At 29.6% G+C, this 13,065-nt stretch overlaps 1 protein-coding gene across 1 annotated transcript; it reads left to right on the top strand.

The window, feature by feature from the left end:
* The first annotated feature begins 7,326 nt into the window (after window positions 1-7,326).
* On the top strand, window positions 7,327-9,678 carry LOC129909628 (myrosinase 1-like). Its single transcript, XM_055986700.1, has 8 exons — window positions 7,327-7,373; window positions 7,567-7,831; window positions 8,185-8,442; window positions 8,507-8,776; window positions 8,828-9,165; window positions 9,231-9,333; window positions 9,396-9,499; window positions 9,558-9,678. Exons 1-8 carry the CDS (start codon window positions 7,327-7,329, stop codon window positions 9,676-9,678), a joined length of 1,506 nt encoding a protein of 501 aa, XP_055842675.1.
* Window positions 9,679-13,065: the final 3,387 nt, after the last annotated feature.

Below are 13,065 nucleotides of genomic sequence, written 5' to 3'. Positions count from 1 at the left end.
TGAGCTGGAACATGCTATACGTGTAATTTAAAAATTTCCAAAGTTTGGCGCCAATAAAAAATAAATGAAACACTGATACCACACCACCAGTGCTCTCGGATTGTTTTTTGCAGATTGAGATAACTTTTTTTTTTATTAATGCACATAAAAAATATGCTGTAGCTAACCGGAATGGTGCGGTGTATTTCTTACTTGAACTTTCAAGAGTTGACCGCACTGGCGTCATTATATTGTATCTCGACAAAGTATGAAATGTACAATAATAAATTGAACATTGTATTCACACGTGAATGAATTAATGAATTAAATGCAATTCATTGAAATCATAATAAGTATAAAGACAGTCATTTTAAAATTTTCAAAATGACATTTTCATTGACCTTATAATAAAAATTTTGCTAACAGAAAACTTCGGTAATTGAAAACCCTCATAAATAGAAAAATAAAGAATTGGTCACCCACAAAAGAATTTGAGATACAAATTTGTCTGTTATATCTTGTTATAAAGACAGTGCAAAATGTGCGAAAAATGACACTGATTTTTTTTTTCAATCTAGTTAGGTACAATGTTTTTGCTATTCGATACTGAAATAATATTTATGAATCATAATTTGATTGGAACCAAAATTGAGGGTAATCAATTGTTTATTTAAAGATTTTTCGCGGAAATCAGCGCAAGAAAGTGCAATTATTGCATCACATAAGGAAGATGGCTTATCAACCCGGTCAAATATGATGATTTGTTTAAGTTGTGTGTAGTTTTTTTTGTTATGATGAAAGAACCGCATTAACAGCAGCATTATAACGAGGTGAGACTTGAATTTACCAGAAAACACATGGTATGGAAAGTTGAAAACCACTATCTTAAGTAACGAACAAAAATATTCAATCCAACTCTTAAGGCTTGGCCACACCGGAGGGTATGCGGTAGCGGTACGGGTAGCGGTAACGATATTTGTATGAAAAAAATTCCACATCTGAACGTTGATATGTCAGTTTGGAATTTTTTTCATACAAGTACCGTTACCTCTACCCGTACCGCTACCGCATACCCTCCGGTGTGGCCAAGCCTTTAGACTTACAGCCTTATTACGGTTGTCAAAGATCAATTTATTGACAATTGAAAAAATTTATCAATCAATTGATAAATTGGTATTATGAACGCGAGTTGACAAATTTTTGATCCATTGTGAACAAAGATCAAAATAAATCTATTGTGAATGGTGCACATCGACTTTTGACGTTTAAAAGTTTCAATTTTATGAATTAAATTATTTTCGTTTTTCCATCACACGTGCGTCGCCGTCGTTGTTATTTTATTTAGCTTTTTAGATTGAAAAATGTGAGTATTGTGTACAAAATAAATGATGCTATTTATTTAAAGTGTTTTCTCAACGTAGGAAAAAAATTGTAAGTGACAAAAATCAGCTCGCCAGAAGGAATCTTGAGACAGCTGCAAATTTTAATAAGTTCGGAATGGATCGCTGTTTTTTTTTTTTTTTGTTTTAACTTGTCGTTAATAGGTATCAAAAATACACGAAGGAACGCTTCCTTCGCTTGCTCCAAAGTATTTTCTTCATCAATTTCATTTTACCCGAAAAATAGTTATATGTATGCTAGACATGCTTTGTCGACTCTTAAAAATATTTTATCAACAAGGAATTTGTGATTGACTGAAAAATTGACTAATACCAATTTCTTTGACAACCGTAATTCCGAATTTGTCCATGGGCCCATTCACAATAGTTCTTAAATCTGGCCTTTTATCAGATTGTTTCGAAAGGTGTCTTTTTTATGTTGATTTTCAAATAAAGTTTTTTTTTTTAAATTCACCTTTTTTATTTTGAATGAAAGCAAACAATTTTTGAACAAATTTTACTATACTGTACATTGTACACTAGGGCGATCGTTATTTTTGAATCAAGTTCCTAAGTGAAAAAACTGTTTCTAAATAATAAAAAAAAAATCCCCTAATTTTTTCAGATTTTTATTTTGACGCTAGATGGCGCCCCAAGAGGGTTAAAGTTTTTTCTCATTTGAAATAGGTATTATGTTGACTTATTAGTCCATTTTTTTTTTAGATATAGCCTAAAATTTTTGATAAGGTTCTATTCTATATTAAAAACCCTTTTCAAAAAGGTATAAACCATTTTTCTAGGACTTGGGGTTTAGTCAGGACATGTATGTCTTTTTTGGGTTTATTAAATCAAGCATGTTTTATTAAAAAAATAAAAAAAAAAAATAAAACCCAAAAAAGACATGCGTGTCCTGACTAAACCCCTAGAAAAAGGGTTGAAAAGGGTTTTTAATATAGAATAGAACCTCATCAAAAATTTTTACATTTAGGCTATATCTAAAAAAAAATTGGCCTAATAAGTCAACATATACCTATTTCAAATGAGAAAAAACTTTAACCCTCTTGGGGCACCATCTAGCGTCAAAATAAAAATCTGAAAAATTAGGGGATTTTTTTTTTGAAGTGAAAACTTCTTTAGTATAGTAGTGATTTTAAACAAGATGAAACGAAAAAGCGACACGAAAAATCAATTGATCATAACATTTTTGTTTTAATAGAAAGATGGATGAAATTTATACAGTAGATAGGTAATTAAATAAATTATGATTGTGCAAAATTTCAATTAATTTCATATTCAAAATTCTGAGATAACGGTGAAAAGATGTTCTTTTTCTAAACACGTTATATCTTTTGATCTAGAGCACATAACAAATTTATTTTACTTTAATACGCCTGCTGATAACATTCCCTTTCATTTGATATATCACACATAATGGTACGTGCTGTACAAGTTATATAATCTTTAACTAAAAAGTGGGAAGTACCGTAATCTCAGTTTGAAATTTCGACATGGTTGCTTTTAAAAAATTCTTACTTTTTTTGGAGGCATGGTAGAAATATGATTGAAGCGTCATATTATAAAAGGTGAAATAATAATAATATAAAATTTATTATAGGTTGTCTTTTAATAAATGGATTTAATGGTGTTAGAAGAGAAAAGAGATTGATTGTATCGCTTTTTTTATGAAAACTAATTGTATTAAAAAATTCTAGCTCTTTTTGTAGATGTTGCATAGACATGGTCGATATAAATATTTTTAGCTGAAAGATTAAGCTTTCAGATGGTATAAAATTTAGTGTAGGTTGTCATATAAAAAAAAAGATTGAATTAAAAAAATGTTATATTTTTTCGATTTTTTTCAAATGATTTCTAAGGTTTCACTTCAAACACGTGTGAATTGCACACATGATTTTTTTTTTATTATTTAGAAACAGTTTTTCCACTTAGGAACTTGATTCCTGAAAAAAACCTAAATAACAAACGCCCTATTGTACACATATGTATATTATTTTTCAAAACTCAATTCTCCCAATTTTTCAAATTCTTTTTATTCAAATTGAATCATTTATTTGCAAAACATGATAAGTCCACTTTTTTTCAAAATTCGTTTTTTTGACTAAATTTGTACTCCAGGGATAACCACGTCTGTCTTTAAAATATCAACTATCTACTCCATCTATATCCGATTTTACAGCTACGCGAAATATTTTTTTAGCATCAAAAACAGAATAAGTCCCGGACTTATCATCTTTTGAAAATAAACAACAGCTTCTTTTTATGTAAATGGTATATTAGATTAATGGCTGAAAATCTTAAGTTTAAAGCTACTTTAAAGTTAAATTAGCAGTCCGGACATTGTATTTTATTCTCAAATACAATTGTTTGATAGACTGGGGCTAAAAGCAAAATTGCATATCCATTTAAAAACTAATTTCACATCCGTTTATTTTCAAAGTATGATAAGTCCAAAAGCGTTTTTATTTTTTATCTTTTGAGCTATCGCTCCAAAAATTAAAAACGAAACGGTATTTTGTAGCTAGGCAAGAGTTCTACAGAATATATTTTTGATAAATTTTTCTACGCATATCAAAAGAAAATAGAACGTTTTTTTCTTCTCCTGAAAAATTTAAAATCATGGACTTATCATGTTTTGCAAATAAATGATTCAATTATACCTACAATCTACTTCTTAAAGCATTCATTAATTTATCGTTTCAGTTTACAACATAAAAACCTTCAAAACCATCAATATTGAAATCATCTCTCAATCAAAAAGAAACATGTTCTCAATTAAAGTGATCTCTAAGCCATATGTATATCTGAATGCGGTCAGGAGCGGATTTAACATGGCTTATACCATAACTTATTATATAGAAAAACTTGTTTACATACGCTCTTTCTAATTTGATTTTAAAATAATAAGTTATCTGCTTAAAAGTGGTGAGGTTTAGGTTAACAATGTACATTTCAAGGTTTATTAAACGCTTATCAAAGTCTAAGCATGAATAAATTAAATATAGTCAAGAATGTGTTTGAATAGTAATATGATTATAAAGATAAAGTTATAAACAGTTATTTCTGGAAGGGCATAGAAAGGCGCATGGAGTATGATTTAGCTACACCGACAAATAAAATAAATGAAGTAAGCTTTGCAACAAATGACCTATAAGGTTGGTCATTGATTTATTTGAGTTAAACATTTTAAAAAATATTGTTGTCTTGGGGTCAATTTGAAGCTTAATATTTTTTTACTAGACTTCTTTTAAAATTTTTTTCTTTATAATATCAAATGGCGATTGTAAAGATGAAATGTGCTACTGCTCCAATAACATTATATTCATAATAACTTAATGCGGTAAAATCATAGAGGTGAAAAATATCGAGGTGTAAAGAACTCAACTATTATTATAAAAATTTCATGCTAAAATTTTCAATATATCTATATTTTGTCGGTTCATAAAATATGGCCTTAACGATTTTGATTAAAAAATTTATACGAATGATAAAAATAAGAAATAATTTTTTAATTAAAAAAAAAATATTTTCTGAAACGTTAATAACGGTATTTGCCCAGGAACAGTTTTTTTTGATTTCTAAATTTTTGCTAACGAATAAACCGATTTCAACAATATAAAATTATACATTAATTTAAAGTGATTGGAATAAAAAAAAAATCTAAATTGAAAATAAAAAAAACATTTATGAATTTTTTAGTCGACTCCCTCTAAGCAGCGGTACCACTTTACTTCAATTGAAGTAGATCTAAAAAAAATTAAAATCTACTTCCTACTTCCCACCATCACAAAAATATCGAAATCTACTTCATTTAAAAAAACTCTGTTCCAATTTACTTCAAGTTATCAAAATATAAGCCAAATCTACTTCTTTTTTTCAGAAAACCAAATATTTGACTAAAAATTGTTATAAAACAATGTATAAAAAAATATTTATATGACGAAAATATGTAGTTTGAAAGAATAAAATTTTCGGTTTTAGTTGTTTTTACTAATTAAATTATTTTACTTAAATAATTTTAATAGAATAATTTTTTTAATATTGATATTTTATAAAGAAAAGGATATTTTGAAATCTACTTCGATTTTTTTCAATCTACTTCCATTTTTTCTTCAAATCTACTTCGACTTTTTTTCCGCAAGTGGTAACGCTGCCTCTAAGTCGAACTTTCACGGTACTCGAAAATCGAGTTAGAGAGAAATTCGAGTAAGAGAGATTTATTTAATATTTTTTCTTCAAAATTGTTCATTAAAAAAGTTCGACTTAGAGGGAGTTCGACTTGGAGGGAGTCGACCTTACCTCAAAAACTTTTTTGAAAAATTAATTTTTTTGGAAATGAGATTTTTAGAAATTTCGTTTTTAAGTGTTGATTTTCTTAAAAATTTTGGAAAATTGTTTTTAAGAAATAATTTTTTTAAGATCAATTTTGTATTTTCTAAACATTCTTTTTTATACTATAACAAATCAAATGACATACTGCGTTTCTTGGTCGTAAATATATATATAAGGGCTCGAGCTACAGTCTAAACCATTGAGGGGACTTTCTTAAAACTTGGTACTTACGGATTTTGGATTATTTCTTAAAACATTAATATTTAAATTAAGGTAAATTAAAAAGAAAATTTTTAGTTTTTTTTTAAATTTTGTTTTATGTACGGGCTTATATTTCGTTTTGAATGACAACTTTTTTTTTTGAAAAGTGTTTGCGAATTTGTATATGTAGGTATATAAAAAACTTAAACAAAAAAACGAGTGCAACATTTTCGAAAATTTGTTTTCTAAAAATTCCTTCGTTATTAAAGAAATTAAAACTATATAAAAGACATTTTTGTTATTTTAATTAAATAACAAAATTTTTATTATTTTTTTTTATGTTTTTACTAAAATTCTTAAAAAAAACTAAATAAAAAATGCATATTTTTCTATAATTTTTTAAATAAAAAGTTGTAACAAAAATTTTAAATGTAGCCTATCATGCGATTTGTTTTAATTTATTCAAAGTCGTATAAGAATGTTATGAAGGAAATTACAAAACAAATTAACGCAAAAAGTATCCGATATCACCAAATCCATAAAATAAGCTTTACAACTTGAGTTTGAACAACTTGAGCTGTAAGTCAGATTAAATATAAATAACGGAAAGAGTATATTAAGTCACATTTATTTGCTTTGTAAATCTTGAATTAAACAGTTAATTGCTCCATTTGTACCCAGTTTAATTACTATTCAATTGGTTTTTAAGATATCAATTAATTTGCAAACGGAGCGTTTTAAATTTAACAACAAAAAAATACAATTTTTCTAAACCAGATAAACAAAATTAATATACAAAATATGCAAAATATTTTGTATTGAAATTTGCCTATCTGGTTTGGTATCCAGTTTATTGGTTCAAAAAAAAATTAGATCATCTGGTTGTAATATGTTTGAATGGGTCGCATGGTCTGTATGTTTACATTTTTTTACATTTTTAGAAAAAAATTTATGCGGAATAAACAGTTGTTATCAGAAATGACAGCCTTAAAAAATTACCATTGCCAGTTAAACTTTTTACCCTTTTTAAATGAGGTGACTCTTTTGATTTTGGGTTCTGGTGGTTAATGAAATGTTCATGCCAAATTTTACTATGTTTTTTTTTACCTATATTTTTTTAGAGAATTTTTTTTACTTTTCACAGAAACAATTTGATAACCACCCAGGAAGAAATGGATAATATAGTAAATTGCATAAATTGTGTATTTTTGTATATGTTTTTTTAATTCTTATATCTTGCCCTTAAGTATTTTTTTTTATTTATAAACAAAATTTCATAACAAAACATTAATTTTATTCAGACCCAACATAATTTATTTTATTGAAGTTAATATTTATTTCAATTTTGTATTTTTTGGCAAATAAGTAGATCGATTTCTTAAATGCGAATTAGTGGTTTGAGTTCTTTTATCGAAGCAATATGAGGATGTGGTTTAAAATTATTATTTTTGCTTATGGATTTTTAGTGTAAGTTAAGTGTTTTATTGTTTTAAAGTCATTGAAGAATTAAATAATAAAATGAAAGAAAAAACATATAAAATAAAAAAAAAAAACTAAATAATGAACATGAACGCATTTTTATTTTATATTTTTGAAAAATTAAAATTTTACGATTTAAAATTATTTATTAAGTGAAAGTTTGTAATTTTTATTTTTAAAGAGAATCGGGATATGCAGATGAATTGGACACTTGTAGTCTCGCTGCAAAAGGAAGTCCTCATTTTCCAGCGAATTTTAGTTTTGGTGTGGCAACTGCAGCTTTTCAGATTGAAGGTGGCTGGAATGAAGATGGAAAAGGACCGTCAGTTTGGGATGACTTTGTACATGATCATCCCCAATTAATTGATGATAGAACTAATGGTGATGTAGCAGTTGATTCATACCATCGTTTTGACCAAGATTTAGCAGCATTGAAAGAATTAAAAGTAAGAATGATTTTTTATCTAAAGCAAAATATTACGTATACGCCATAGTGTCCACTTTAGTTTAAATTCTAAAAATCGTGCAAATTCTATTCTGTTCTTGGCCAAATAATGGAACTATTTTTTTTTATATGTAGACTTTATGAGTTTATTACAAATTGAAAAACGTCTTCATAAAACTAAGTTAAGGATAAGAAATCAATTAAAAAAGCGTTTATTTTAAAAGAAAAAGGATTTGTATGGAGTTTTTTTTCTTGAATTTTTAAAACTTCATCTCTTAATAACCTCAAATGTAAAAACTAGAATATTTATTTGGCTAAACAAACATAATTTTGAATGTTTCTTTTATCTTTTAGGTAAATTTTTATCGTTTTTCGATATCGTGGGCAAGAATTTTCCCAACTGGCGATGTATCATCAAAAAATCAAAAAGGAATCGATTATTACAACGAAATTATTGACAAATTAATTGCAAATGGAATTCAACCAATGGTTACAATGTTTCATTATGATCTACCAGCAGAAGTTCAGAAAAATGGTGGATTTTTAAATTCTAAAATTATCAATCAATTTGCATCGTATGCAAAAGAGTTGTATAAACTTTTTGGAGACAGGGTGAGTCTTAATTTATATGCACAAACTTAAAACAAAAATAAATAAATTAAAATTCTATTTTTAGGTAAAAACTTGGGTAACTCTTAACCAACCGTTACTTTACTGCCGATCCAGTTATGGTTATGGCTTTTATCCTCCTCAATATCTTAATGCTGGTGTAGATGATTATATTTGCATGGAAAATAGCTTAAAGGCTCATGCTGTAGCTTATCACACTTATAGAACACAATTTTATAAAAAACAACGTGGTAAAATTGGAATGGCAATTCTCAGCAAGTTCTTTTATTCAAAAACAAACGAACAAGACGCTATTGAACTTGGACTGCAGTTTGCGGTATGTTTAATAAACTTCTTTCTTTAACACCTTTTTAACCCTTTTTCATAGCTTGGTTTCCAAGCTCATCCACTTTTTGCCAAATCTGGTGGATACCCAGAAGTCGTTGCTTCAAATATTGCTAAAAATAGTTTGAAAGAAGGATTTAATAAAACTCGGTTGCCAATGTTTGATGAAAAATGGAGGAAACTTATAAAGGGTTCTGCTGATTTTCTTGGTTTGAATTATTACACATCAGCTTTTATTACAAGAGCAAAAGACAAATCAAAAGTTTTGAAACCATCATGGGAAAATGATCGAGATTGTGATGAGAGTGTTGATCCAAATTGGAAAATAGCAAAGTCTCCTTGGTTGTTATGTGTTCCTCAAGGATTGGAGGGTCTCTTAAAGTATGTCTACTAGATTAATATGGTCTAAAATTTTACCAAGCTGAATTTTATTTTTATTCGAAAAGGTATATTCGTGATGAGTATAATAATGTGGAAGTAATTATTTTAGAAAATGGATGGTCGGATGAAGAAAATGTTGAAGATAATGGAAGAATAAGTTTCATTAAGGTAAATTTTATGATATACCTAAGCTAATTTATTTGAACTTTTGTTTGCATATTTTTTTTTAGAGCCATTTACAAGCTATATTAAATGCAATCAATGATGGTTGTAATGTCACTGGATACACATATTGGAGTTTAATAGATGCATTTGAATGGGTTAGGGGCTTCACGTATGTTTTAATTTAATACTGATTGAATATCCCTTAAATTAAAATTGTTTTCTCACAGGACAAGATTTGGACTATTTTCTGTAGACCTTTCGAGTGAAAATAAAAAACGTTCTCCCAGGAAGTCAGCTGGATTTTATAGAAATGTCATTGAAACAAAAATGATTCCAGATAAGATTTAGAATAAAAAAAACATACTCGTACTTTATGTAGGTATAATATAACTATTGTATTGTAGGTGTAATAAAAGTGTTAAGTTTATTTTTTTAAAAGCTGTTAAGGGCCAAATTATTCACTCTCCATTACCTATATTAAAAGTTCCTATTAAAAATTTAAAAACTGTCAAATTGCATAAAATTTTTTAAAATTTCCTCTTTTTAAATGGGTTTTTAAAGTTTAATAGAGTGTGCATAAATTGGTCCTATAGGAATGATGTTTTATTTTTATCTCAAAACGGAAAATTATTCGAAATGAGTTTTCTTTTTGATATTGATTTTTTAAGATTATTCAATAACCAGAAACATCAGTTTTTTTTTTTTTTTAATTTTGGCAAAGTTGTTAATAGTTATGTCTTAAGAAACATTACACTGTGTAACACTTAAAATATACTCGGGCGGAGACCTATCACGTTTTGTAGAGCTAGTCGCACTGATTACGAAACGTTCTTTTAAAAAGTCCCTAACACCCCCAAAATCTAGAGTTAGGGGCAAAAAACGGTTTTTTTGACCTCTTCACCCATTGAAAAAAACAGTTTCTGAATGATAGGAGATAAATTTACCTTTTCAACAATGTATAAAACATGTAACTCGGTTAAACCACCTAGAATTTATAAGCTGTCAAAGTTCAAAAATTCCATTTTTTTTGTCATTTACCCAACTTCGACATCAAATTAAAGTATATAATATTTTCACAACAACATGCTGTTTTAAAAATATATTGTAAAATAATATTTATTTCCAAATCAAACGAGGTATTTTTTATGAAAATCTGTTCAAAATTGGCTTAGAAAAAAAAAATTTTACGATTTCAACCCAGATACAGAAATTCGAACTTTTGGGCACCGAACAAAAATGTTATTTTGGCACGTAGTAGGATAACTTGGGCGCCAGGATTTGATAACGGTTTTTTTGTAGAGGAGTTCAATACAATCATTTTTTACTATGGGAAGAGGGAGGGGCAATTTTCTAAAAAAAGAGTGTGTGTACACATGTACACTCGACTGAAGTTATACTTCTCATTCAGTATACATATATAAATGAATTTCATTTGATATTTTTAATTTCTATTATTAAATTAATTAATCCACACTTCGTTTTTTACATTTTTATCAAGTGAACAATAAATTAATTCTTTCATCCTCCTTGCGTCCATGTAGTTTTCAATTTAATCTGTGAACTTTACTCATGTTGTGCGGTTCAGAACGTACTATATATGGTTAACTCATTTGAGCTGAGCTGAAAGTGAGCTGAGCTGATGGTTGAGCTGAGCTGTTGGGTGAGCTAAGGTAAAGTGAGCTGAGCTGAGCTGTGATGGGTGAGAGGATACATTGATTTTTATTTGGAAAGTATAATGAAATATGAAGATATTTTAAACTTTTATAAAACACCATAGCTTAAGATGTTTGGTTCTAGTTATTAATGGAATTATTTTAACACATAGATATTTTTATAAATAAGACAGATAATTTTTCGTGATCTTTTCTCTTGGTGTTTTTGATAGTAAATATATTTCTATTTTTTTAGTAAAATATTTCTTTTTTTATCATAAAAAAAAAATTCCGGTAGAATCCGGTTTTTCGACTTTTTTCAAAATTCCGAGAAAATCGGTTTTGAAAGTTGGGGTAAATTTTTTTTTTCGAAAAATTCCCGAATCTTTAAACGCTCCTGGAAGCTAAACCGCTTTAGAGCAATTTTTGGGAGTGATGCCAAATGATAGCTTGTGTCATGGGCCTACGCTTTGCACATTATCAGATTTTTAAAAAATCGCCTTCCATGTTAAACCACCACATCATGCCTTTTTTTTCAGAATCGCGCGGTTTGAGAACGCGTGGACCTACAGGAATGGGAGTTGTACCCAAATGTAGGTTAGAGTCCCCGCTATCTTTTGGCATCAAAAATTTTATTTTAATTTTCTTCAAAATTCCGCGATATAGGCGTTGGAACGCTTTGATCTAGAGACAGGGGAGTGGTGCCATATGAAAGCTTATATTCTCAGCTAGCCGATAGTGGTATAGTCCGGTTTTTCGATTTTTTTCAAAATTCCGAGAAAATCGCGTTTGAAAGTTGGGGTAAAATTTTTTTTCGAAAAATCCCCGAATCTTTGAACGCTCCTGGAAGCTAAACCGCTTGAGAGCAATTTTTGGGAGTGATACCCAATGATAGCTTGTGTCATGGGCCTACGCTTTGCACATTGTCAGATTTTTAAAAAATCGCCTTCCATGTTAAACCGCCACATCATGCCTATTTTTTCAGAATCGTGCCTATTTTTTTTTTTACTTTTAAGTTCTCCCGGTTTGAGAACGCGTGGACCTACAGGAATGGGAGTTGTACCCAAATGTAGGTTAGAGTCCCCGCTATCTTTTGGCATCAAAAATTTTATTTTAATTTTCTTCAAAATTCCGCGATATAGGCGTTGGAACGCTTTGATCTAGAGACAGGGGAGTGGTGCCATATGAAAGCTTATATTCTCAGCTAGCCGATAGTGGTATAGTCCGGTTTTTCGATTTTTTTCAAAATTCCGAGAAAATCGCGTTTGAAAGTTGGGGTAAAATTTTTTTTCGAAAAATCCCCGAATCTTTGAACGCTCCTGGAAGCTAAACCGCTTGAGAGCAATTTTTGGGAGTGATACCCAATGATAGCTTGTGTCATGGGCCTACGCTTTGCACATTCTCAGATTTTTAAAAAATCATCTTCCATGTTAAACCGCCACATCATACCTATTTTTTCAGAATCGGGCTTAACTTTTTTTTTACCTTTAAGTTCACCCGGTTTGAGAACGCGTGCACCTACAGGGATGGGAGTTGTACCCAAATGTAGGTTAGAGTCCTCGCTACCTTTTGGCATCAAAAAATTTTTTTTCATTTTTTTCAAAATTCCGAGATATAGGCGTTGGAAGTTGGGGCGCTCACTTTCAGCTCAGCTCACTTTCAGCTCAGCTCAAATGAGCTTAGCTATGGTACCTAGCTCAAATTTGAGCTGAGCTGTGAGCTGAGCTGAAATGTGAGCTTTTTGCAACCCTGGCAACTTGCCACATGGAAATTACCACATGCAACTTGCCACACGCAACTTGCCACATGCAACTTGCCACACACAACTTGCCACATACAACTTGCCACATGCAACTTGCCACATACGACTTGCCACATGCAACTTGCCACATGAAACATGTAACTTGCAACGTGTTGTGTGTTTTATGTTTGCCGTACTACGGCGTACTGCATTTTTAAATACTAAAGTACTGCCTACTCTAAAGGTGAAACGACAGCCCTGCTACCCAGGGTGATCGCGTCATAATCCCTTTGACATTCTTGTCAAAAAGTAAATTTTCATACCCACCCTCCCATAAGAAGT

Source organism: Episyrphus balteatus, chromosome 2 (assembly GCF_945859705.1).
Source record: "Episyrphus balteatus chromosome 2, idEpiBalt1.1, whole genome shotgun sequence".
NCBI lineage: Eukaryota > Metazoa > Arthropoda > Insecta > Diptera > Syrphidae > Episyrphus > Episyrphus balteatus.
The sequence above is the reverse complement of the archived record's forward strand: the minus strand, read 5'-3'. Positions and strand labels throughout refer to the sequence as shown.